Source organism: Astyanax mexicanus, chromosome 1 (genome assembly GCF_023375975.1).
Source record: "Astyanax mexicanus isolate ESR-SI-001 chromosome 1, AstMex3_surface, whole genome shotgun sequence".
Classification (NCBI taxonomy): domain Eukaryota; kingdom Metazoa; phylum Chordata; class Actinopteri; order Characiformes; family Acestrorhamphidae; genus Astyanax; species Astyanax mexicanus.
Window position 1 is genome coordinate 31,109,129 of NC_064408.1, and position 25,872 is coordinate 31,135,000.

The 25,872-nt window shown below is 37.6% G+C and overlaps 3 protein-coding genes across 19 annotated transcripts in view; 2 read left to right on the forward strand and 1 right to left on the reverse strand.

Annotated features, from left to right (window-relative positions):
* LOC111197591 (golgin subfamily A member 6-like protein 22) overlaps positions 1-25,872 on the forward strand; it is a 280,890-nt gene that overhangs the window by 133,358 nt on the left and 121,660 nt on the right. The window lies entirely within an intron of this gene.
* The window catches only part of LOC111197592 (trichohyalin-like), a 309,738-nt gene that overhangs the window by 91,819 nt on the left and 192,047 nt on the right, over positions 1-25,872 (forward strand). The window lies entirely within an intron of this gene.
* LOC125799474 (uncharacterized) lies at positions 10,837-13,662 on the reverse strand. Its single transcript, XM_049476303.1, has 4 exons — positions 13,481-13,662; positions 13,185-13,340; positions 12,722-12,811; positions 10,837-11,596 (listed from the first exon to the last, which is right to left on the reverse strand). Exons 1-4 carry the CDS (start codon positions 13,622-13,624, stop codon positions 11,291-11,293), a joined length of 696 nt encoding a protein of 231 aa, XP_049332260.1. The 5' UTR covers positions 13,625-13,662; the 3' UTR covers positions 10,837-11,290.

The following is a 25,872-nucleotide window of genomic DNA, read 5'->3' on the forward strand; positions in this document are numbered from 1 at the left end:
CAGTGAGGCAGCAGAGTGAGAGCAGACAGGGGGAGGTGGCTGGGAGGCAGGTGACTGTGGTGGAAACTCCTGACTGCTTCTGTCCTGGACTCTCTCTGGAGGAGCTGAGACAGAACGTGGAGCGCTGTGTCCGTCTGTCTGCTCCAGGACCACACGCCTTCCTCCTAGTCCTACCAGTGAAGCAGTCTACAGGAGAGGAGAGAGGGATGCTGGAGAAAATGGAGGAGATGTTTGGAGAGAGATGTTGGAGGAACACCATGATCCTCTTCACTGTTACTGATGAAGTTCAGGAGAAGAACATTGAAGAGTTTATCCAATCAGGAAACCAGGAGGTCCAGAGACTTGTGGAGAAATGTGGGAACAGGTTTCACTGTCTCAACATTAAGGAGAGTGGAGATGATTCTCAGATCTCAGAGCTGCTGGAGAAGATAGAGAAGATGGTGGAAGAAAACAGAGAGAAATTCTACAGCAGTGAGATCTACCTGGAGACACAGTCTCAGATCAGAGCAATGGAGACAAAGATCATCAGAGAAAGAGAGGAGAAAAGAGAGAGAGAAGAAAGAGAAACTCGAGAGAAACTAGAGAGATGTGTACAGGAGACTTTTATGAAATTCACAGAATCAGCTGCTAATTTTAATGCACAGATAACTCAACATGAAGAGCGAATAACTAAACTTGAGGAAAAGCTCAAAGAGGAACGAGATGAGAAGAGAAAAGCTGAGATGCAGCAAGAGCTGAAAATAGAGAGACAGCAGAGGAATGAGGTTCAGTCAGAGTTAGAGAGACTGAAAGAAGAGAATGAAAAGGAGAAGAGAGAGATGGAGGAGAGACACAGACAGGAGATGGAGGAGATCAGGGAGACGTATGAAGGAGAAGCCAGAATGGAGGCGGAGAGAAACCTGATGAAGATCATCCTGCCTGAACTCCAGCAGAGATTGTGGGAAATAATGATGAAGAAACAGAAAGATTTGGATTGCAGGATGGATGAAAAGGAGAGAGAGATAGAAACACTGAAACAGAGACTCAGACAGGAAGACAGAGAGAGAATCCCAGCAGCAGCAGGAGACACTCATCAGGAGGACACTAGTGGACTATTTAGCAGGTTAACACTGCAGCTCTTTTGGGGGTCACTGAGTGATCCAGTTATAAACACTCAGTCAGATCAGTGAGAATTTTAGAACAGATTAGTGCTCTTAATTAGTGATCGACTAGCATTGTTTATTATATTAATATTTATTTTTTTAAGTATAATTATGTATATAATGTACATCATTGCTGAATTAAACTAAAAAATATCACTTTTATTGTCAGTCCTGTCTCTGAATACAGTATTTTTAGAATTTACCATCTAAAATTACTGTATTAATAAAGTTTATCACTCTGAAGTGAAAATGTCTTTAAATCCAGTGGCTCAAACATTGAAGTGTGAATCAGTGACATTACAGAGTAATAAGAGAGACTCTGGCCTGTGGGAAAGTAGTTCTTTCCATAGTAAACAGTCCAGTCTATTTCTTTATGGGTTTCCACAGCGTCCTCCAGGGGAGTGTGGCTGTCATCTGTGATCATAAATAATACAATAAAATTATTTCATCATGTTTAATTTATTACAAAGTAAAGTAGCTACAAAATTTTCTATTTTACTCATCCACATATTCCTACACGTATTTAGACCATTTACACCTGCATACAGCATTACAATTACCACCACTTAACAACCCAATTAAATACAGTGTAGCTTCCATGATTTAACCTGGCTGATTCCAGATAATTACACTAAACTGTTTATACTGTTTACAATACCATACAATATTATTCCACAGGATCTTTATCTTTCCATGGTTTTCTGAATAAATTAGTTATAAAATGTGATCTGATTTTCATCCAAGTCAAGAGTACTGACAAATAAAATGTTACTAAAAATAATAACACAAAAATATATGATCATTCATGTCTTCTTTAAGAACAACCGTAAAAACCTCACTCTCTCTAGTGAAAAAGTGTCTGAACCCTTGTGTTAATGACCTCAAAAAAAAAAAAGCTAATTAGAATCAAGTGTTAGCATACCTGGAGTCTTGCTATTTTGGAGGTGTGGAATTGAGTTTCTTTGACTGATAAAAACACTCAAACTTTTCGAGTTTTCTCTGCATAAGAATGATACGTGTATATGAGCCATGCTGCACCAAAAAGAGCTTTCAGAGGATCTGCAATCAAAAAAGTGCTGATTAACATAAAGCTAGAAATGCTTACAAAGAGATTTCAGACTTTCAGCAGTCTACAGTAATAAAATAATCTACAAATGGAGATAATGTGAGACTGTGGCTCCTGGTCAAAATGACCTCAAGGGCAGGACAGAGTCTCATCAATGAGGTAAAAAATAAATCAACAACCCTGAGTGACATCCAAAGATTTAAAGGTGTCGACCAGCTATTGATTCCGAGAGTTTAGTTTTGAGTGGTTACTTTTTCCACTACCACTTTCAGTGTTGAATGAATGAGTTTAATAAAGATCTGCAAGATCATACTTTTTTGTGATACTATTTTAAGCACATTATTTTTGCCAGTACCCTTGACTTGATTTAAATAAAGATCAGATCACATTTTATGACAGTTTGATGCAGAAAACCATGAAATGCAGTAGTTTACAGTGTAACAGTGCAGTGTTACTGTATCTGGTCTTACTATGATTATACAGTATGTTACTGTGGTTTTGCAATGTCTTGATTCAAATAGTAAATCAGAGATCTAGTTGTAACCAATCAGCTTTAGCTTAGTGAAGAACAAAGAGGAACAATGTATTATGATCTGGGATCATCTCTGCTTCATGTTTATCTTTCCTTTTTAAAGGATGTTAAGCTAATTAAATAAAAACAGTTTGTCCAATAAATTTGTAGATGTTTTTTACACATTTCACCCCACGACTTCTCAAACACCTATCCTTTTTTTCTCTCTTTAAAATAATAAATGCCAGTAATCCATAGAGTAGTCTGCAGAAAAATGAATGTCCTGTTTGCAACAGTGTGGCCAAATTAATAAAATGCAGCTGTTTTCTGTCAGTTTGAGGTCATAAATCTGTTGTGAAATGAATGTCTGTTATGTTTCTCCTGTAAAATCAATGGACTTAATTTTGTGGCAAAAGATTTACACACAAAAAATGTATAGGCTCATTTAGTGGCTCGTTAGTGCCAATAGTGTACCTATAATCTGACCACTGATCTCTGACAAAGAACAGATAAGTGACAGGACAGGGCCACTTCAGGGGCCAATCAGATTCAGCTTGGGCCAATGCCCCTGTGGCCACACCCTTAGAACCTCCAGTTAGACTGTTGTTTTCCTCCTAGATTAGAGGTCACTGTTTGAAGCAGCTTCATATGAGAACTTGTATTTGTTGCTCTTGGGCTCCCCCTAAAGTCAGGAAGTGTAATTTGTGCTTTAAAACAATGACTTTTACTTTTTCATATGAATTTACAAGCTGAGAGACACATAACTGACATTAAGTCATATTACAACACAGAGCAATATTACAGGGTTTATATTATACAAATATGATGCTATGGAGAAGAGAAGAGAAGTTCAAGAAAAATTATAAAAATACAGGATACATGGAGGATATGAGCTCTTTAATATAAACTAGAATATCTGTCTGAAATTTCAGAAAACAACCGTCTCACACTGAACAAGAAGTATATAGAAGAGTATAAGATGTAGAGGAAAAGAGAGAGAGACAGTCAGAGAGACAGACACAAATTGAGGAGAAAATAATAAAGATATATGATCTGTTACAAATGGAGAAGAGGATACTGAAGCTCACAGTAACAGATGGAGTCAGGAAGGCTTCAGCTCCACAGTAACAGAAGGGGAAGAGGGGATGGAAATGCTGGGAATGTTTCTTTTTACATTAAATACTTTGCTTTATCATTGGCCAGAGACAGGAGGCGGAGCCCATCATGACGTAGCATGAAGAGAAGTAATACTTTAACTGCTCATCATAAAACTACTAAAATTACTAAAAGCTCCACAGATTCACTACCATCTTTCAGAGCCTGATTTTCCATAAAGCAAAGCCTGCAGGAGAAGAAGTTTTAAGCAGTTTTTACCAACAAACTGTGTTGAGTTGTGTAGTGATCTCAAATAGACTTGTTTGCTCTGAACTGCTTTGAGTGAGTTTCAGTGATTTGATTCTTGAACTTCTGTGTAAAACGTTTGAGGAGCCGGGGTCGTACCTGGACCACACCGTTTTCATGCATGGTGATGCAGTTGTTGGGGTCTCTGGAGAGCTGGTAGAGGGCCAGGGCCGTGGCTTGGTGCACTGAGGGGTCTTTTGAGCGCAGGTATCGGACCAGAGAGGCAACAGCCCTTTCCTCCCCGAACGCCACATGGTTATTACCCCACATGCAGCAGTGAGAAATGGCTTCTGCCAGCAGTGATGTCAGTAACGCGTTACTCTAATCTGACCCTTTTTTCAGTAACGAGTAATCTAACGCGTTACTATATCCAATACAGTAATCAGATTAAAGTTACTTATTTAAGTCACTGTGCGTTACTCTCTCTCTCTCTCTCTCCACCTCATCTCCTCCACACACACTACTCCCTTACCCATTCCCCCTCCGCTCTTCCCCGATCACACGCGTCTCGCTTTCTCCCCTGTCACTAGCCAGGGCAGCGGTCTGCCACAAATTTGATTGGCAGAGGAGAGCGTTTGAAGATTTTACACCACAGGTGATTGGAAGTTCACTGTGGCGCAGAGCGCACATACCGTAAAGATAAGAAAAGTTCCGGTGCTTTAAATGAACACTGTCAGAATTAAATCCTTCTCAGTAGTTGGGTCCGGTATGGGTCCGTATTGGACAACGTCTGGGTCCGGACCCGGACCGCAGTCTGCAAATATGTGATCCCTGGTCTAGACCATATACAGGGTTCTGTTTTATAAAAACACTCCTTGCTGCCCTGCAGAGAACAACAAGTTCAATGTTAAGATTTACAGTGTTAAATATGTCAGGTCAAGAAAGACTTTCTTTATTTTATATATTTTTTATAAAAACAAGTATTTATGTTTAGTAAAATCAAGAAAGACCATATTTTATTTTTTATAAAAAAAATATTTATGTTAAGTTATTTTTTTTTTTTATAAAAAAACTTATTTTTTTAGGAAATAGTTCAACTTAATAGAGATAAATTGTTGCTGTTAAAAATGCATTTTCCAATAAAGGGAGTATTGGCAAAACTGGTTATAATGTTTATGTTAAGGCGAAGGGAGGTGGTGTCTGCAGCTGCTGAAAGTAACTAATAAAGTAACTTGTAAAGTAACTTAGTTACTTTTAAAATCAAGTAATCCATAAAGTAACTAAGTTACTTTTTAAAGGAGTAATCAGTAATCAGTAATCGGATTACTTTTTCAAAGTAACTATACCATCACTGTCTGCCAGATGCCGACGCAACTTATCATCTTCTTGCAGTCGGAGAGAAATCACCACCATGAACTTGTGCTACACATGGAGCAGAGATACACTTTATTCTCTGACTCAGGAGAACATGGACAGCTGTGAAATACTGAAATTCTAAAACCGCTAATCCAGATGATAATATTAATTATTAAAAAAAAAAATTACGGAGTGTCTATTTGCACCCGGGTGCAAATAGCACGTGCCACACAGCAAGGCTATTTTCACCCCTTAATTAAAAAAAAAGAAAGAGAACTCATCTGCGCATGTCTACCAATGAATGCGAGGGAGCGAAAAGGCGCAAATTCACAGATGGGGAAACGGAGACCATAGGAAATGGTAAGCAGAATTTGGTCATTATTTATGTATAAAAGGCCCATCACTCAATTTAACTCTACATTTTAAGATAAATATTTAAGACAGAGTGTTAGAATTATCTATCGAACACTGTTGACTGAAAACGAATAAGCTAAGCTTGTGTTTTGGTGGATCTCAGTTTAAGTTATTTGATTGAATTAAAGTTTGAGGCAGTTAGGTAACTTGTATCTAACCTTATCTTAGTTATTAAGTAAAAAGTTTTGTATTTTGTTGCTTATTCTGATTAATTTAGCTAGCTAGCTAGCTTATTGCTGGCTAGTACAGAGCCCGGGAGGGGCCGTGGGTAAAAAAAAAAAAATTAAATCGAGCGAACGATGTAGCAGTTCATGCCAACAATTTCTCTAATTCGTGCGAACGATTTCTTTTATTCCAGCGAACGATTAAGCCAACTCTTATTTCTAGTTCATGCATGCACAGGCAGGATAAACACAGTCTCCGGCGATGTTCATGCCTTCTGCGGTGGCGTTTTAGGGCAACTCTTAATTAGAGAATAAGGTCTAATATAACGAGATTAAAGTCGTAAAATTACGAGATTAAAGCCGCAGTATTTTGATTTTAATTGTAACTGCTTGGCCTGCAGCGCAGGGCACGGAGGGAAAAGAGCACATACCGTCAGTTAGAAACGTAGATAAATGACGGTGATCTCAGGATCTCATAACAATCAATTATCTATGTTTCTAACCTGCTTATTATTAATGTTCTAGTGTTACAGCTTTCGGCTCTGCGCTGCGAGATTCCTCTGTGCGGGGAGAGCGCGCGGCGTGACACGGAGGCTTTCCACCGCATTTTAGTTTTTGCTACCAAACGAACATAAATACAGTAAATTCCAGTCATGAATAAAGGAAATAAACCTTTTACTGAAACAAGACGACTGTCTCTGTGTGTTATAAAAACCATATCAAATTCAAATATACTGTGAAGCATGATATGCGCGTCAAAGTTATGATCAATGTGGAATAGTTAATTTCTCACTATTTAGTAATATAGGGCTAATGTATTAATTAAATAAACATAATTCATATTAAAATATTCCCAATATTTCCCAGCAGATCTACCTTATAAAGCACCCCCTATAACTGTACACCCAACCAAGAAATACTTTTAGTACTAGATATTCAGTCAGCCTCCAAGGAAATGCACCCCTTCTTAAATCTGGTTACATCATTATTACATTCATGGTATTTACACCCTCTATATGGGAATCTGTGTAGCAAAATATGGTCACCTTTTACAGGTATATAATGATGAAAACACAAAATTGCATTTCATGTATAACATATGCTGTTTCTAGCTTTTATGTCATATAAAAAGACATAAAATCCAAATAATTATAAAGTAGTTCAAAAAAATATGCACATGAAACAGTGTGATAAAACGGTTTATGTATGTTTCTGAGCTTATACGTCTGCATTATAATTCTGATAATGATGTATCAGAAAATAGTATGTTTAAATGGTTTCATTTTCATATAATTTGCATACAAGTGTAATTTGTAATACAAATTAGTTGGGATAATTGTTATATGAGATAACAGGATACCTGTTTTTGGTGTAATATCATGATATTAATGTCCTACATCTTACAATTACATTTGGTCACACATTTTTATGACATACTGGAATAAATTATCAAATTGATCCAAATTATAATATATACCGCCCACTCAAATAAACATCTTAAAACATTGTATTATTATTATTTTAGGCCAGCTATTTTAATTTTATATAGTGGTACAGATTTAAAGTAGCCTAGTACATTATATGACCCATTCATAGACAAATGTCACACACTGTATTATATAAATTTTTATATCATCTTTATTTCCTCATTATTACAGTGTACAATTGAATATACTGTACTAAGTAAAATATACTTATTTACGTTATATTATTGTTGCACATAAGGAATTAATAAACACAATTCCACATTGATCATAACACGTGATTTATAACACACAGAGACAGTCGTCTTGTTTCAGTAAAAGGTTTATTTCCTTTATTCATGACTGGAATTTACTGTATTTATGTTTGTTTGGTAGCAAAAACTAAAATGCGGTGGAAAGCCTCCGTGTCGCGCCGCGCGCTCTCCCCGCACAGAGGAATCTCGCAGCGCAGAGCCGAAAGCTGTAACACTAGAACATTAATAATAAGCAGGTTAGAAACATAGATAATTGACGGTGATCATGCATGATCTGTTATGAGATCCTGAGATCACCGTCATTTATCTACGTTTCTAACTGACGGTATGTGCTCTTTTCCCTCCGTGCCCTGCGCTGCAGGCCAAGCAGTTACAATTAAAATCAAAATACTGCGGCTTTAATCTCGTAATATTACGACTTTAATCTCGTTATATTAGACTTTATTCTCTAATTAAGAGTTGCCCTAAAACGCCACCGCAGAAGGCATGAACATCGCCGGAGACTGTGTTTATCCTTCCTGTGCATGCATGAACTAGAAATAAGAGTTGGCTTAATCGTTCGCTGGAATAAAAGAAATCGTTCGCACGAATTAGAGAAATTGTTGGCATGAACTGCTACATCGTTCGCTCGATTTAATTATTTTTTTTTTTTACCCACGGCCCCTCCCAGGCTCTGTACTAGCCAGCAATAAGCTAGATAGCTAGCTAAATTAATCAGAATAAGCAACAAAATACAAAACTTTTTACTTAATAACTAAGATAAGGTTAGATACAAGTTACCTAACTGCCTCAAACTTTAATTCAATCAAATAACTTAAACTGAGATCCACCAAAACACTAGCTTAGCTTATTCGTTTTCAGTCAACAGTGTTCCATAGATAATAATTCTCACACTCTGTCTTAAATATTTATCTTAAAATGTAGAGTTAAATTGAGTGATGGGCCTTTTATACATAAATAATAACCAAATTCTGCTTACCATTTCCTATGGTCTCCGTTTCCCCATCTGTGAATTTGCGCCTTTTCGCTCCCTCGCATTCATTGGTAGACATGCGCAGATGAGTTCTCTTTCTTTTTTTTTAATTAAGGGGTGAAAATAGCCTTGCTGTGTGGCACGTGCTATTTGCACCCGGGTGCAAATAGCACACACTGCTATGTACACCCGGGTGCAAATAGCACACACTGCTATGTACACCCGGGTGCAAATAGCACACACTGCTGCACACACCCGGGTGCAAATAGCATGTGCCTATTAATTATTGGTAATATATAATAATCATTAGTTAATGGTAATTGTAGACATGCGTGAATGGACTTGCTGTGTTGGTGAGGTTGGCCAGCATGGGAATCACTCCGTGCTCAGTAATGATGGCCAGGTTCTCTTCATCTTTGGCTATTCTGGAAATCACATCACACACACTGGTCAGCACCTCCTTATTGGTCGATTTTAGCAAGTCAACAATCAGCTTTAAGCCGCCCATGAATTCTCTCGCGTCCTGAAACACATCCCCAGGAATACAGTGCTGAACAGTTATAGCCACTATAACTATATGCAGATATTTAGGGGTAGGCTGTTTTTAATTCAGAAAGAAGCCAGATAACTAATATTGCTGCTACACTGTAAAAAAATCCTTTTTGTTTCAACTTAAAAAAGTTAGTGTCCATGCTGCCTTAAAATTTTAAGTTAAGTAAAATTAGAAAGCCCAGTTGTTAAAACTTGGCATAAAGGTTAGAAAGATTAAATTAATTAGTTAAGTGAAAACGTTTTTTTGTTGCTTGAATGTAAATTCTCGAGTTAAAGTAACTAGTTGACAATTTAATTCAAATAGAATTGTATTGTTGTATGAACTAGACATCAAATCAGTTCTACTAAAATTACTTAGTTTAACCAACTTTTTCCCCTTTTAATACCAATTGAATTCCTTTGTTCACTAAACATGATTTTGACTTCTTTTAAATAGAATTATGTAGTCAATGTAATGTGTCCACTATTTAGTTCTACTAAAATTACTTAGTTTAACCAGCTTTATCACTTGTTAATATCAATTGAATACCTTTGATCATTTGATCGACTCTCTTAATTCAATTCTCTAGCACAGACTTCCCTTTATCTGAAAACGTACCTAATTGACATAAGGTTAATACAACATCTTCCAAATAGTTTAACAATTTGTTACAAACACTATTTTATGTAAAGTTACTGATAGGAAAAAAAAAGCAATTCAACTACAACACTTTCAGAAGTTTAATAAACAAGGAAAAACAGCCTGCTCAGTCCAATCCAAAATAAATTATTAAATTATAAAACACAAATTGTAAGAAAGTTACTAGTTAAGTTTAGCTAATGTACAAGTAATAAGCAGAATTTGGCAGAATACAGAGATTTTTCTAGCAGTGCTAATGACTCACAGTGTCACATACAATAAGTTGTACAACAGCACACAACTTCAGTAACTTAAAAAAACAGCCTATAACAGCTTATATGTGCTTGTGAAAAGCTTGATCCATTCTAGTTGAAAGCTAACAACTTTGAGCTGAGCAATATGACAATATTTCATTGTATAATCATAAAATTAGCAATAATACGCATCTGTGTATAACGTACGTTTCATCAGTACTAAAAACCCCCTGACCAATTGCACATTTGATTACAGTTATAATTAGTCTAAGTGCAGCACATTGTTTAAGAATCTGCCACTACTATGCATTTTTCTGATGGAAAATAATATTAATGCATTGCCAATTTAGAAAAATCAATTACCCCACCCACACTAGAAGGGTGAAGACTAACACATGCCTCCTATATAACATAGGTCAGACACTGGTTCTTTTTGAACTGTTTGAACAGCATCATTGGGTTACTAATTCACAAACATTGAGCGGGTGATTATATGGAGCTCTGTCTCCCCCCCATCAGAGAGAGCAAGGCCAATTGTACTCTCTGAGGCTCTGTCTGCCAATGGTAAGCAGCATTACCCGGGACTGATCCACGGATTAGTAGCTGGACCATTGCAATCCCTGTAATAAAATATTTATCATACCACTCAGCCCTACTTTCACCTAAATTGGCTGAAATTTTTTTTATCAAGTTATACCAGAAATCAACTTACATAGTATCCTGAATACAGTCCAACAGACCTTGCAGAATAAATTCTTACATTATGGAACTTGGCAATTATACTTTGTTAAAGAAAAAAAGTAAAGAAGTCAAGAGTGGCCAAATGAGATTGAATAATACATCTATTAGCACCTTAGTTCTAACTAAATAAAATATTACAACACATAACCTAAATATAAGCTACAGGAGGTATGGATAGCTAAGAAAAATATGACCATTTAAAAAAAAAAATAAATAAAAAAATAAGCCTGTAAATTTCTCTATAATGAATCCCTTCAAACCACTCTGAACGACCTATTTACACCTGATCAATTCAATTATATAGAACTTTGCATGTAGTCTTTAACATTTCAGAAAAAAATATTATGCTCAGTTTAAGCACATGTATGTTTCAGATAAACACAGCACACTCTTGGGATATCCACTGACTGCTTTACCACCTACAGAGTTTTACACAAGAGTCTGTTTCTGAGTCCGTGAACCCTAGCAGAACACTGTTCACCTCCAATGTTCATTAAAACCTTCTGAATGACCTCGAAGGTGTAGCGCAGTTCCTTGGGGTAGTCAATACTAAGTGCGAATAACAGACCAACAAGCATAGCTACCGCATGGGGGAAGTCAGTAATGCCATTCAGGATGATCTGCTCTTCCAGTACCACTGAAAAGTCAATGACGTCCTCCTCTTCTTGTATCAGCAAGACACCAATACTTACTCCTTTTGCCATCTGCTCCTCACTCTCTGTAGTCTACAAGTGAGAAAAGAAAAATGAAAGAGTTAACTACTAAATTAGAGATGGACAATCAATCTAGCAGGCAGTAATTTTACACACACACACACACACACACACAATTAAATAAATGTTTAAAAATAAGAATATCTTTGAAAAGTTACTTCAGTAATTCAGTTAAAAAGGTGAATCTCATATATAGATGTATTGCACACAGAGTGATCTATTTAAAGCGTTTATTCATTTTATTATTGATGATTATGGCTCACAGCCAACGAAACCCAAAAATCAGTGTATCAGAAAATTAGAATACTATATAAGACCAATTGGTACTTTCTGCAGTGTGGGCAGTGTGCCAAGTCCTGCTGGAAAAATTAAATCTGCATCTCCATAAAAGTTGTCAGCAGATTTTCCAAGGAAACACTGCACTGATTTTAGACTTGATAATAAAACACAGTGGATCAACACCAGCAGATGACATGCATCTCTAAACCATCACTGATCATCAGTAAATTTTACATTTCATTTGTAAATCAAAGGAGCAGAGTCTGGAGGAAGAGTGGAGAGACACACAGTCCAAACTGCTTGAGGTCTAGTGTGAAGTTTCCACCAATCAGTGATGGTTTGGAGAGACATGTCATCTGCTGGTGTTGATCCACTGGGATTTATTGTCAAGTCTTAAGTCAGTGCAGTTTTTTTTCCCACAAAATCTTACAGCACTTCATGCTTCCCTCTGCTGACAGCTTTTATGGAGATGCGGATTTCATTTTCCAGCAGGACTGGAAACTGAGCAAACTGCTCACACTGCCAAAAGTATCAATTGGTCTTATACAATATTCTAATTTTCTGATACACTGATGTTTGTAAGCCAAAATCATCAACAATAAAATAAATAAACGCTTAAAATAGACCACTCTGTGTTTAATACATCTATATAATATATGTGTTTCACACTTTAAACTGAATTACTGAAATAAAGTAACTCTTCAAAGATATTCTATTTTTTTTAGATGGCCCTGTATATGATGAACAAATATCTATATAATTTGAGTGTAACTAACATTGTTACTAAACATGCATTTGTCTGCATAAAAGATAAAGATTAGATGCAAAATAAAAATAGAAAATTCCAGTCAAGCTTACCTCAGCAATCTTTAGAAGTTTGGATGGATCCTCCCTGAGAAAATGTGGCAGGCCTCTCAGAATGACTGCCCTTTTCTTTTGAACTGAATTCTGTTGAAGACAGCACACTCTTAAGACAAAGTGACAGTGCACATTGGTTTTCACCACAATCAAAACAATTAACATTGGGTATGTCCGAATACATTCTGATGCTAGAACGTTATGTATTCAAACAAAAAAAAAATCTTTATGTACATACTACAAATAATCTAATCCAACAAGACCAAATGTATATCACTAAGTGTAACCTAAGTTTTCAGCTGGCATGGTCATTACTTTGTGTCCTGAGCTGCAGACATACTGGCCCCTCAGAGGGCAAAGCACACAAGTCCACATTAAAAAAAAGAGCTAAATAAAAGAGAATGTGTTGCAGATGAGTATGCATGGCATGTTCTGGCCTATACATTTCCACACTTGTACTCACATCATCATCAAGCAGAGACAGGAGGCTGCTAAGTGCTTGAATGCAGTGACTCTTGGCCCTAAACATCTGCAAGAATCTTTCCATATACTGATCCAGCCCAGAAACAAACGTGTCCCACAGGTCAGTGGAAGTTAGTCGAGCAAATTCAGCCTCAATCTACAAAACAAAGCAGAACTAACAAATTATTCATTGTTACCTAAATAATTATGGTTTATGTAATTGCAAAAATTTAACAATATATCCATATGAAGCAAGTTTACACAAATAAATATATTTTCAACATAGCATAGACTTACCTGTGTATCTGTGAACAAAGCTGGCCACTTGGCCTTCACTTCTGCCACAAGTGGTTGTTCTTCAACTATTTCTTTTCGTCGCAGAGGGAATGTGCTGGCCATCATGTCAGTAACTTTCTTCCAATCAACTTTCTTCTTCTTCATCTCTGCAACAATGGCTGCCCTCTCCTCTTCCAGCACATTCTGCGCTTTGCCTTCAGGAACATCCGGAAGAAAGTTGACTTTTTAGCTTTCTTGAGCTTCTGCTTTGGTCCTGAATTTCGGCGATTCACTGTTAGCTCTGAACATCCAGACACACGAAGCTTGTTGCGGTAATTTCCCATTTTAAACTTTAAACTGAACTTCCAGCAGTACCACCCCTTCACAGATCCAGGCTCTCTCAGGCAAGGATGTTTCTTAACAAGGCTCTGTGCAACAATGTCATACTGCTCTCGAGATGGGTATGCTGAGTATTTGTAAATTTCTTCAGCCAATTTTTCAAGTATCTCAGATTTAGTGTCTTTATTTGTAATCAGAAGGGTTCCATTCTCCTGGTAGGCTTCATTACCACGTTTAAGCTTCAATTCCACATCGTATGAGAATTTTGGAATCACAAAAGGGTCAGGCCATGGCCGACGGCAGGAAGGAGTGTCCTCCATGGAAGATGATGAGGGCGACGAGAGACTTGCCGTGTCCAACGTTGAGTCAGTCTGAGGGGACTCGGGGATTTTCTTGAGGATTACCTTTAAAGTGGCCTTCTCTTTTGGAAGTTCAGACAAGCTTGACAAGTTGCAGAACTCATTGCCAAAGTCTGGATCTTGAAATTGAACTACAAAGTCACCTCCCTATCCAAGCTTGCATTTCAAAAAAGAATAAAAGGAATCAAGAGTCTCTGGCTCACTGTCAGTTTGTATCTTCCTAATATCATCCTTGTTTATAATGATTCTTAGCAACATTTTGTACACTGGAATCTAGGGGAGAGGGAGGAGGGGAGAGAAGGAGAGAGAAAAAAACACTCACTATATTGCCTCATCACACTGTTTTGTTTCTCATTCACCAGCTCCTTGTTCAAAATTTCACATTCTACATTCAACAGTACACTACAGTGTCTTGGTTACATTAAAGGTGGAATTATTATTTTAAAGAAGCTGATGCATTACAAGCTATTTATATTTGTGCTATTATTTTTTAGCCCATATAAAGACACTAGCACTTAATAGACAATAGTATGTACTGTGGGGTCCAGACCATGGAAGAAAATGGTAAAGGGAGGATAATAAAGTATGCATAGAAATCAAATGACTCACTAATCATATAATGTCCTATATGTATAGTGAAGCTGATAAGTGGACAGTGAGTATAGAAACAAGGATGTGGTTATTATGTTCTGAATGGACAAAACAATAAAATTGTTTATGTCTTTTACACTTAAATGAGCAACACATACAATTATACATGAACACCACAAAGCAATTCTAAAAAATTTGCAACATCTTATAACGTGGTAATGTAAAATTTATAACTATTTTGTGTTTGACTAAATTTGGTGAAATTTACCTCAGTGGAGCAGAAACCCTTTTGGAGAGATCAGAAGTCTGCCTTTCACCATATACGCTGACAGGGGGAAGTAGTCATTGAGCTCCTCCGGCTGGACTACAATCAGCTTTGCAGAGTGGTTCTTGCAGACTTCATAGCATCTGAGGTGTTCCAGGTACCAAGCTGTATAAGGTTCCACAGCAAAACAGGGCTTGTTTTCCACAAATAGCACATTAATCATTTTCCCAAAATTAGGAAGTCCACTTGTGCTTCCAGTGGATAAAAACATTCCTTGAGTGTACTTTGTCCCATGGATAAAGGCAGTTGTGGCAAGAGATACAGAAGTCAAACATCCAAATTTCCTTCTGATAGCATCTTTCACAAAGAGGTCCAAAATCTCAAATGAAACAGTTGAAATTTTTCCAACTTCCACTGTTGGTTTGAACATGTTAGGCATGTCCATGTGATACGCTAACATGAGCTGGTGCCTTGAAGCTAAAGTCACCAAAATGTTCTTGAAGTTATTAACATCCCGGACAACTTTCTTAAAGAAGCTGTGTTTGGCCTCAAATCGTATTGTCCAGAAGTCGAGCAGAGGACCAAAGCAGCGAATTAGATAGGGATAGTGTTCAAGAAAGTGGTGCTTTGGTTTTAGCTTAAACGTAGGAAAAGCTTCCTGTACAAGCTGCCGATGTTCAAAGATTTTGGCCTCAAGGTAGAACAGTTTTTCCTCAGTGAATGTAGATGAAGTTAAAATTTCCAGAATGTCTTTAAGATCCAAAATGACACCCCAAGCTTTGTCGTTCTCTGGTACTTTATCCCCAATTAGCAATGGCAGCAGTCTCAAAAGTGTCAAATTTTCATGCCCGTTCCCCCCAATTGTCCCCTTTAACGTGAATGCCTTTGGAATTGCTTGTGGTTTGTTTGTTTTGTCCAAAAACTTGTATGGGAAACGCTGAATGGCAGTATTCAGTTCCTCTAAAGTAAAATACTTCTTGCCAATCAATGTCTTTAAACACAAACACAGCTCCACAGGCACTGTTCCCTCTAGCAAATCGTGTAACAAGTCAGGTGGAAAGCCCGTTATGCAGTGAAAATAATTTAGTTCATTTAAAACACAGTCACCCTTAACTCCGTCAACAACTATGCTCTCGTGCTCTTTAAGGCTCTTAACAGCTTCATTGTGCAATATTTTTGTTCTTAGTGGAAAGCATCCAGTTCTTACTGATGTACTCTGAATATCACTGCGACTGGCTAAGCAGAATCTGCAAAATTTATCAACAGAGAATGTCTCCTGAAAGCCAGCAAACGAATGTGCTCCTAAATTATCTGAAGACACATACAGGACTGTGCCTTTGACAAACGTACCTAGCCTATCAATGTAAAATCCTTTAGTTTCAAGTGTACAAAGCTCTTTAAGCAGTGGTTCAACTATTTGTGCATACCCAAATGTTTTCACATCATTACTATTGCTCAGCAAGGCAAGGTATATACTAGATAGGGCAGATCGGTATTTGGCAGGCAAATTAGCAATTACCCAATAAATAGCAGTTATTTTATGTTTCTTCCTTGAAGTTCCCAAAGGGTTGCAGATTTCAAATTCATCTATATACAATCCTAAAGAAATTGATAATTCTTCTTGAGAAATAATTGGATTCTCTTTAAAATACAGTCCATCATGAAAAGATCTGTACTGACCAGAGAGCGATGGTAGATTTGTTTCCTCTAAAACTTTGTCAATTACATCACACTTGTTCAACAATGCTGGCAACACACCTGAAATTGGAACATAAACAAATGTTTTGTTAAGTAAAGGATCTAACACATACTCAGTTGGCTCAATTACGTTGAATCTTTCCTTGTAAAACAACTGTCTTTTGTATTCAGTTCCCAGTGGTCCACTCTGTGACAGACAACTAAAAGGATTGGTTTCCTGTAAGCTTTCCTTTAACAACTTTAGTGTGGCCTCATCTATATTACAACTGAGCTCTGTAAAAATGTTTTCTGCAGTTTTTTTTGACAGGTCACCTGCTAAAATTCCAATTTCGTGAAGTTCATTGATTATTTCCTGGGTAGCTGATTTAGATACATGCAAGATGGCTTGCATTCGTAGAAGCAAAGATGCAAGTCTATTCCTAATTTTGTCACCAATGCTACCTCGCTCTTCTTCATCAGCAGCATCATCCTCATCATCACCAGACTGAAAATCAAAACTATCACGAACAGCTGACTCAGTGTTATTAGAAGAATACCCACCAGTGTCTAATAGGGGACCAGAGTTTTCACCATGTGGTGGGCCATAAAGAAGCTCTGCTTTAAAATTTTTGTAAAAAATCCAAGGCATGATATCGACTTCTGTGAGAGGTAAAACTGGAATAAACTTTTGACTTAAAATTACAACCATTAAATGGGCAGGTGACAGTTTCCTTGTTTTTTAAATGAGTGTTAAGATGACAAAAGTATTGTTTATGATTTGCAGGTTGACTAAATGCACATAGCAGACATCTGACTCTAAAATTCACTTTTTCACCGTAGCAAAATCCATGTTGTCTCACATGTATTCCAAGAGCCTTGTGTGACTTAAAAGAGCACACACAGTCACTATAAATACAAGGAATCGGTACTCGTCCTCCGTAATGAGAGTGGCTTGACCTGTAATGTCCAAGTATTTTTCGACGATTGTTTGTGAAGTAAGAGCAAAGCTTACATTTCCACTTCATGCATTAACAGCACTCACACCCTCAGATCACAACCTAAAGGATAAAATAAAAGAATAACAATTAGGGTTGCAACAGGGAGAAATTTTAAGGTACAATAATAATTATTAGTATTACAATTACCCTACATTATCAACAACAATTATAACAATAAATACAAACTGCTACAACAATATCGAGTTATAAAATTAAATCATGTTTATGTTGAGGTAGATGTATATGAGGAAGTGTATAAAACTGTCCTATAAGTAATAGTATGAATACCACACTGTAAACGTGCTTATTGTAATCATTATAGATTGAAGGATTTTAAGAGTTCAAGTTAGAATTTAACTCGGCAGGCGTTACCTACAACTCTTACCATTCAATAGGATCTTAACATTAAAAATGTTTTTTTACTGTCTATCTGTTTTATCTGTGAAATAACTAGTTGTTGCAAATAAAGAGGATTATTTCTGACATGATTAGTATAGCAGAAAAGTCTCTTTCCAAATTTACTAACTAGATAGTGTTGCAGTCTTTAGTAACCTGTAGAAAGGGAAAAAGTGTAATAAGCCAGCTTTTCTTTAACAGGATTCTTGCACCATTTAAAAGACAAATTAATCATGCATTTTAAGACCTTTTAAGACTTTAATAAATATAAATTAAGAACCCAAATCATAGCCATTATTACTTTGGGAGAAAATGCATTGTATTGGAAATCAAAACTTAAAAATCAAATCAATCAAATATTTTTATCAATATTTTTTATCAATGTTCATCATTATCTAAGTTGGCCACATTTTTAATAATGTGGCTAAGTCATAAAAACTGACAAAAACAAGTTTTGCACAGCGTGCAGATTGTGATATGTACCCCCACTTGGGTGGGAAGACCCAGTGACATTTACCATGCACAAAAGAACTGCAGTTGTAAAATGCAGACTAATAATATCTATTTATTAAAGCCTTAGTCAAGACTTTTTTAGACATTCCAGTTAGCTAGCTGGCCGTAAAGCGTTAGTTTGTTAACATGTTAGCTAGCCCAACGCTAAAGTTCAGTAAGTTAGCTCTCCCCTAACCTTAGGTTTCTTCCCGGACGTTGAGGCACCTGCGCGGTTTAAATTACTCCAGTGATTTCAGTTGACTTGAAAATCTAAGTTGAAAAAGCTTTTTATTTTTTAAGAAACAATAAACATGAAATAATGAGTTATCTCAACATACTCCGCAATGTGTAGTCATATTAACAATACATTTTAAGTTCAGATAACTAAAGTGCAAGGTTATTTTTTACAGTGTAGAATTACAAATATCATATCTGTATTTCAGTATCAGCTGCTGTAGTGCTGGTTTTATTACAGTGAAGTAAATTACTGTACCTTCACATTCTCTATGCAGGGGCAGATGGCCCAGGCAGCGCTGGCCTGAACATCTGGATCTGGTTTCCTCAGCAAGGACCAGAGCAGACACACCCCGTCTAGATGATCAATGATCCTGAGGATGAAAAGAAAAATAAGAAAAGAGAGAGAATGATGAAAATTTTTACAGTGTATAGCATAGTACAGAACTGTGTTCTTTTCTCAGATTATATGTTTAAGTTTACATTAACCCTGTAAAGACCTCTAAAATCAACAGAACCCGTCAGCGGGTCCGTGCGTGCAACAAACATCACACACATCTTATTAGCAGGTGAACTCAATTCAGGAGTGTTTAAAGAGGAAGAAGTCTAAACTCTGCAGGACTGGAGTCTTGAATTACAGCACTGTTGTGTTCTGTCTGATCTGTAGCTCACAGCATCAGTTAATACACTGAGACAGCTGACTAGCTTATGGATCTACACGACTACCAGATCAGACAGATCTAGAAAAGGATGTTTCATCAAAGTATTCGAACGCAGCCATCAGTGGGGTCATCTGTTTCAACAAACCTCCTTATGGCCGTTCTGCTGGAGGACGGATAAAAGACTTGGATATTCTAAATTAATATATTTAAGTAATTTAGTTTACTCACAACTCTGATGAACTGGCTGTGTGTGAAATGTTGTGAACAACGTTTCTGAATAAGCTTACAAAACTTCAGTCCTGTTCCAGTGTAACGCTTGTCTGAACTTACAAAATGTTCTCAGGCTCGGTAGCGCATGCTCCTACAGCTCTGGTGACGTTCACTAATAGAGCCTGGTTAGTTTCCCTCAGCAGGCTGACAAGGCGTGGGATGCTGCCACTCTTTCCAAGAACCCCCACCACATTGACCAGCACCTCCTCAGGCTGGGCTGTTAGTAGACTCAGCAAAATCTCCAAAGTCTTAAACTCCTCAAACCTGTAAAAAAAGACTAAAGAAATTAAACTCATTCACAGACCCAAGCTCATTACTTAATTCTTTAATATTCATAAGTGACAATATCCACAGTGTTAAAATCAACTTTACGTCTGATTCAATAGGCTATCACATTTTATTGATTTATAAATGTGCTATTATATATTAACAACAACATTTTAAAAGCCTACAACATCAACAATGAAAGACACGCCTACTTTGCTACATTCTCCATGCTGATGGAGCATTTCCAGATAGCTCCTGTTGCTGCTGCGAGCAGCTGCTTGTTGTCAGTCTGGCTGAGCAGAGAGACCAGAGGCTGCATTGCCGGATCAGGTCTCGCGTACGCTTGTCCTCCGCACACTGCGACCCATAAACACAGCCACCTCTAAATCACCATGAAGCTGAAGTCACAGACATGTAACTGATGCCACAATCAAACTTTTTCCACTTTAAATAAAGTGAGAGAGAGGAAGCTTGCAGCTGTAAAAGCACTTCAGCTGCTTGAAAAGACCACTGATCACAGCAGGGCTGCATTACCTTAAAGATGGCGCTTGCACAGTGCATCTGAAGCTCCTGGTTGTCACAGTTAAGATTCTTTACCAGATCCTTAATCATTCCCTCTGTTTGGATGACAGTCCTGTAACTGCTCTTTTAAAACATATAAAGATAAAACTACAAGATACAATAGCAATAATTTTTGAAGAACACTGCAATAGTTCTTTATCAGTGCTTAAGGTTTTCTGTAGGTACAGAAGATATGACTGACAGCTTTTGTTAAAGATCTAAACAGAGTTGTACCTCAGACGCACACTCCTGCAGAGTGCCCACCACGGGGATGAGCATGTTCTTCTGAGGGGATTTGAGCAGGCGGGCGAGCAGAGGGATTCCTCCAGTCTTGCGGATTGCTTCTTTGTTCCTGGTGCTCTTGCTGCAGCTCCAGAGAGCCAGAGCTCCACAGCGGGCCACCTCCACGTCTTTCTCCTGCTCTGCACTAAGTGTGGCCGAGTCAGGAACACAATCCAGCAGCTCCACCTGCAATAGACAAACCATATACAGTACAGCACCATGATTTATGCTGGATTTAACAGAGCTTCACTTTCTTCAATAATCTCCACCATCAGTAAAAATGTACCAACTTTTAGACTCAGTTATTGTCACTGAATGATCAGAATTAGCTGCTGAATGAAGAAGTTGGTGTCAGTGCAGTCAGTTCATTCTGATTAGAGCAAATCTCTATACATAGAGTGAAAACTGACTGAGGTCTTCTATATTTCTGACTGATCAAAAGAATAAACTTTCTCTGATTTAAAAGAAATGTAAGAAAATGCCAGGCCTCGATCATTTACTCCTGATATCTACACCTAGTGCTACAAAAGAGAGAATTCTATCTGCTTTATGTTGAGGATTTTAATATTTTAAATAATATTTCCTGTTGTTCTCAAAAACAAAATCTCAGCTCCACAGCTACTGTACAGAATATACAGATGCCCAGAATCAGAGTTCAGATATGAGTACCAGTGTTTAATGGAAACAAAATTACAATTTAAATACTACAGTACTTGCTCTTTATACTGCAGGTGTTCCTCTTAATCTGAGCTCATTTACATACGAGAACACACATCAGTCCCCATCACTCACCAGTCTCTTGATCCCACCATACTGACGCACTGTCCTGCGGGCTCTCCTGAACTTGGCCACATTGGCAATAGTCTCTGCAGTCAGACACTTCAGCTCTTTATCTGGGGGGTCTGGGATGGACAACATGGTCTGGAGACCCCTCAAGTCAGCGATGGTCCGCCGAATCTGAGAGCTGCAGCTGATCTCCTTCAGGATTTTCAGTGAACCAATCTGTCAGAGATGCAGAGAGAAAGAGAGCTGAGATCATTTCAGTAGCTCTCAGCAGTCTCCATAATCTTCATATTTCCTATATTTTGATATTATTGAAGGTGTGATCAGATTATTAATCAGGAGGTGAAATCACTCACTTTACATTTGACCTTGTCAGTGTCCAGCAGGTTGATGAGCACCTCCAGACCTCCTACATCTCTGATGGCTAGCTGACACGTCTCCTGAGCTATCACTGTAGCAGTCTGATTACCCACCTATACATACATGCACACACACACCAACCCAAAAATGTTTGAACACAATTACATTGTATTAATCAAACACATCTAGCTTTTGCTTTAACTAAGATAGGCAAATGTTAGTCTTTGGACTGTTTATTGCTGTTTATAATAACAATTAGGCTTATCTGTAGTCAAAACAGCATAAACATAAACACTGTGGGCTCTATCTTACACCCTGTGCAAGGTGCATTGTGATGCTCATTGCTACCTTACAGCCTAAAACCAGTCCAGTTTCACTCCTTGCATCTGTGTCGTTTAAATAACACTAGTGCTTGTGAATATATCTGCACTGATGGGCGTGGTGGTCTCAAAGTGAGGAGTGTTCAGATTCATTTCTGGCGTATTGCTATCTTGGCATTGGAAAACACAGGTGCACCACTAACTAACTGATTTGAACCCTGACAACCATCAACCATCAGAGACGCTCATTGCTATCTTGGCAATGCAGGCAGACCTCAGTGTGCGTACACCCCTGCTCATCACACACACACACACACTCACACACACACACACACACACAAACACACAAGGACATACAGCAGAGCACAGACCCGACTTTTACATCAACAATAAACAGAAACTAAATAAAATCACATTGCTGTTCCTGTAAATTCTCTGCTTGCGTATCCTCACAGTGTGAACACACAGATCAGTGTCCTCTGCTGAAATATAATATATAACAGATAAGTATGTTCCTGTATTAAGAGTGGTATTTCCATACATAGAACCTAAAAGATGATATATTATGATATACACATCATTTTATATATGTATATATCATTTATAACATTATATGAAATACCCATAGTAAAATTTGTATATGTTTATATATTAAAAATGTCTATATGTTTCATTTGCTTATACATATTATCTGCTGCATCCATATATGTTAGAGAAGTTTATTAAAGCAACACACATCATGTATAGATATTTTGTGTATTTAATTATTTTTCATGCTATGTTTAAAATGCAGGTCTATGTTTTATATCTACTTATGCTCATGAATATAAAATACATTTTCTTAATATATGTCTCATACACACACAGTGGCTTGCAAAAGTATTTATACCCCTTGAAATTTTCCCATGTTCTGACCTTACACCCACACATTTTAATGTGTTTTATTGAGATTTTAAATGATAGAGCAACACAAAGTAGCACATAACTGTAAAGTTGAACAGAATTTATCTTTTTTTTTATTCAGTATCAATATTTATTAGAGCCACCTTTCACTGTAATTACAGCTGTAAGTCTTCTGGGGTTTCTCTCTACCAGCTTTTCACATCTAGAGACTGAGATTTTTGCCCCATTCTTCTCTATAAAGCAGCTGAAGTTCAGTCAGGTTGGATGGAGAGCGTCTGTGAACAGCAATTTTCATGTCTCGCCACAGAAGCTCAATAGGATTTAGGTCAGGACTTAGACTGGATCATTCTAACACATGAATATTCTCTGATCTAAACCCTTTCACTGTAGCTCTGGCTGTATGTTTAGGGTCATTGTCTTGCTGGAAGGTGAATCTCCTTTCCAGTCTCAAGTATTTTGCTGCTGCTACAGGTTTTCTTCCAGGATTGCTCTGTATTTAACTCCATCCATCTTCCCATCAACTCTGATCAGCTTTCCTGTCCCTGCTGAAGAAAATTATCCCCACAGCAGGATGCTGCCTGTTTCACAGTGTGTGTTCAGAGTGATGAACAGTGTTACTTTTCCACCAAACATAGTGCTTTGCATTTAGACCAAAAGTTCAGCTTTAGCATCATGTGACCACAGTGGCAAACTGCAAACGGCACTTCTTATGTCTTTATTTCAACAATGGTTTTCTTCTTACTAATCATCCCTAAAGGCCATATTTGTGGGGATGATTTATAGTTGTCCTGTAAACAGATTCTCCCACATAAGCTGTGGATTTCTGCAGCTCCTCCAGAGTGATCATGGACCTCTTTGCTGCTTCTCTAACCAGTGCTCTCCTTTCACGATCTGTCAGTTTGGGTGGACGGCCATGTTGTGGTAGTTTAGCAGTTGTAGAATACTTTTTCTATTGTTGGATGACGGTTTGAACAGTGCTCATTGGGATGCTCAAAGCTTTAAATATGTTTTTATAACCTAAAATTGCTTTAAACTTCTTAAACTTTATCTCTGACCTATCTTGTGAGTTTCTTGGTCTTCATGATGCTGTTTGTTCACTACTGTTCTCTAACAAACCACTGAGGCCCTCACAGAACATATGTATTTATACTAAGAGTAAATTAACTAATTAAGTGACTTCTGAAAGCAAGTGATTGCACTGGATTTTATTTAGGGGTTTCAGAGTAAAGAGGGTTAAACACGTTTGCACTAAACACTTTTCCGATTTTAATTTGATTAAATTTTTGAAAAACTTTATTTTCCACTTCACACTGATGTGCTGCTTTGTGTTGGTCCATCAAATAAAATCTCAATAAAATACATTTACCTTTGTGGTTGTAAGGTCAGAAAAAGTTAAAGGGTTATGAACACTTTTGCAAGCCACTGTATATATTTATACACTGCTGAAAAAATGAATCATCACACTTAATTAACACAGTAAAACACAGATTGAGTTACAACTCAGGGATATTAATCTGCTCAATCAATTGTGAATCGAATTCGTCTACTTCATTATTTCAGTTGTAAATGTTGTAAATGAAGGTTACAGCAGGAGCACCGGAGAGACAACAGCAAGAGAAAATCCAGAAAGAGAAAGTTTTCTGCAGGTGGAGTCCACAGTCAAATCCTCTCCTCTCCTCCTTCCTGACTGATTCTTCTTTAGTTTAGTATTTTTCTAGTGTTCTTGTCTCTACTGGTAGCATGAAGCTGTAGCTGCAGCTCTTTCAGACAGCACAGCTCCTCCAGAAAGAAGCATCCACACGTCTCCCAGCACAGTCTCAAGATCATGGAGGAGATTCCAGCACACAGGAGATCATTACACCAGGAGAACAGGACAGACCTGTAGAAGAGAATCAACCTAGTGGCAGGACTGATATCTTTAGTGTGAGGAGGAACAGAAGAAACACAAGCAGAGTCCTGCAGAATGAGCTTCAGCGGACTGCTGGAACACAGACTCCATAAGACTGACGTGAGATCCTGACGTCCTCTAGTGAGACCTGTACTCACAGTCCAGCACCGTGCAGCTCATTTAGCAGAGTTAGCAGCTCCTCCAGTGCTGCCCTGTTCTCTTCACAGATGAGATTCACAGCTTCACACTGACCACATCTTACAGATGTGAAAGAGTCTGGAGATGACATAGTAAATGCTCTGCTGCCAGAAACATCATCCAGCATGAGCAGTTTGGTGGTGGATCAGTGATGGTCTGGGGAGGCGTATCTTTAGAGATCTGAACAAACCTTCATGATCTCGTCAGCGGTTTCCTGAATAGCTGAATATTTTGTATGAATTTCAGTCTGACCCTCAAAGAGTTAATGATGTTGGTTTCCATTTACTTTTGTTATGTTATTTTGTTCTTAAATAATAAGGAATTTATATCTGTAAAGATTTTCAACTCAACTCTTTGTTCACCGACATCTGATATGTGATTTAAGTTTATTTTATTTATTTTTTTTTGAGCAGTGAAGCTATAGTACAATTTTGTTTATTGAATAAACATATCTTTAGAGGTCTGAACAAACCTTCATGATCTCGTCAGCGGTTTCCTGAAGAACTGAATATTTTGTATGAATTTAATTCTAGCCCTCGAAGAGTTAATGATGTTGGTTTCCATTGAC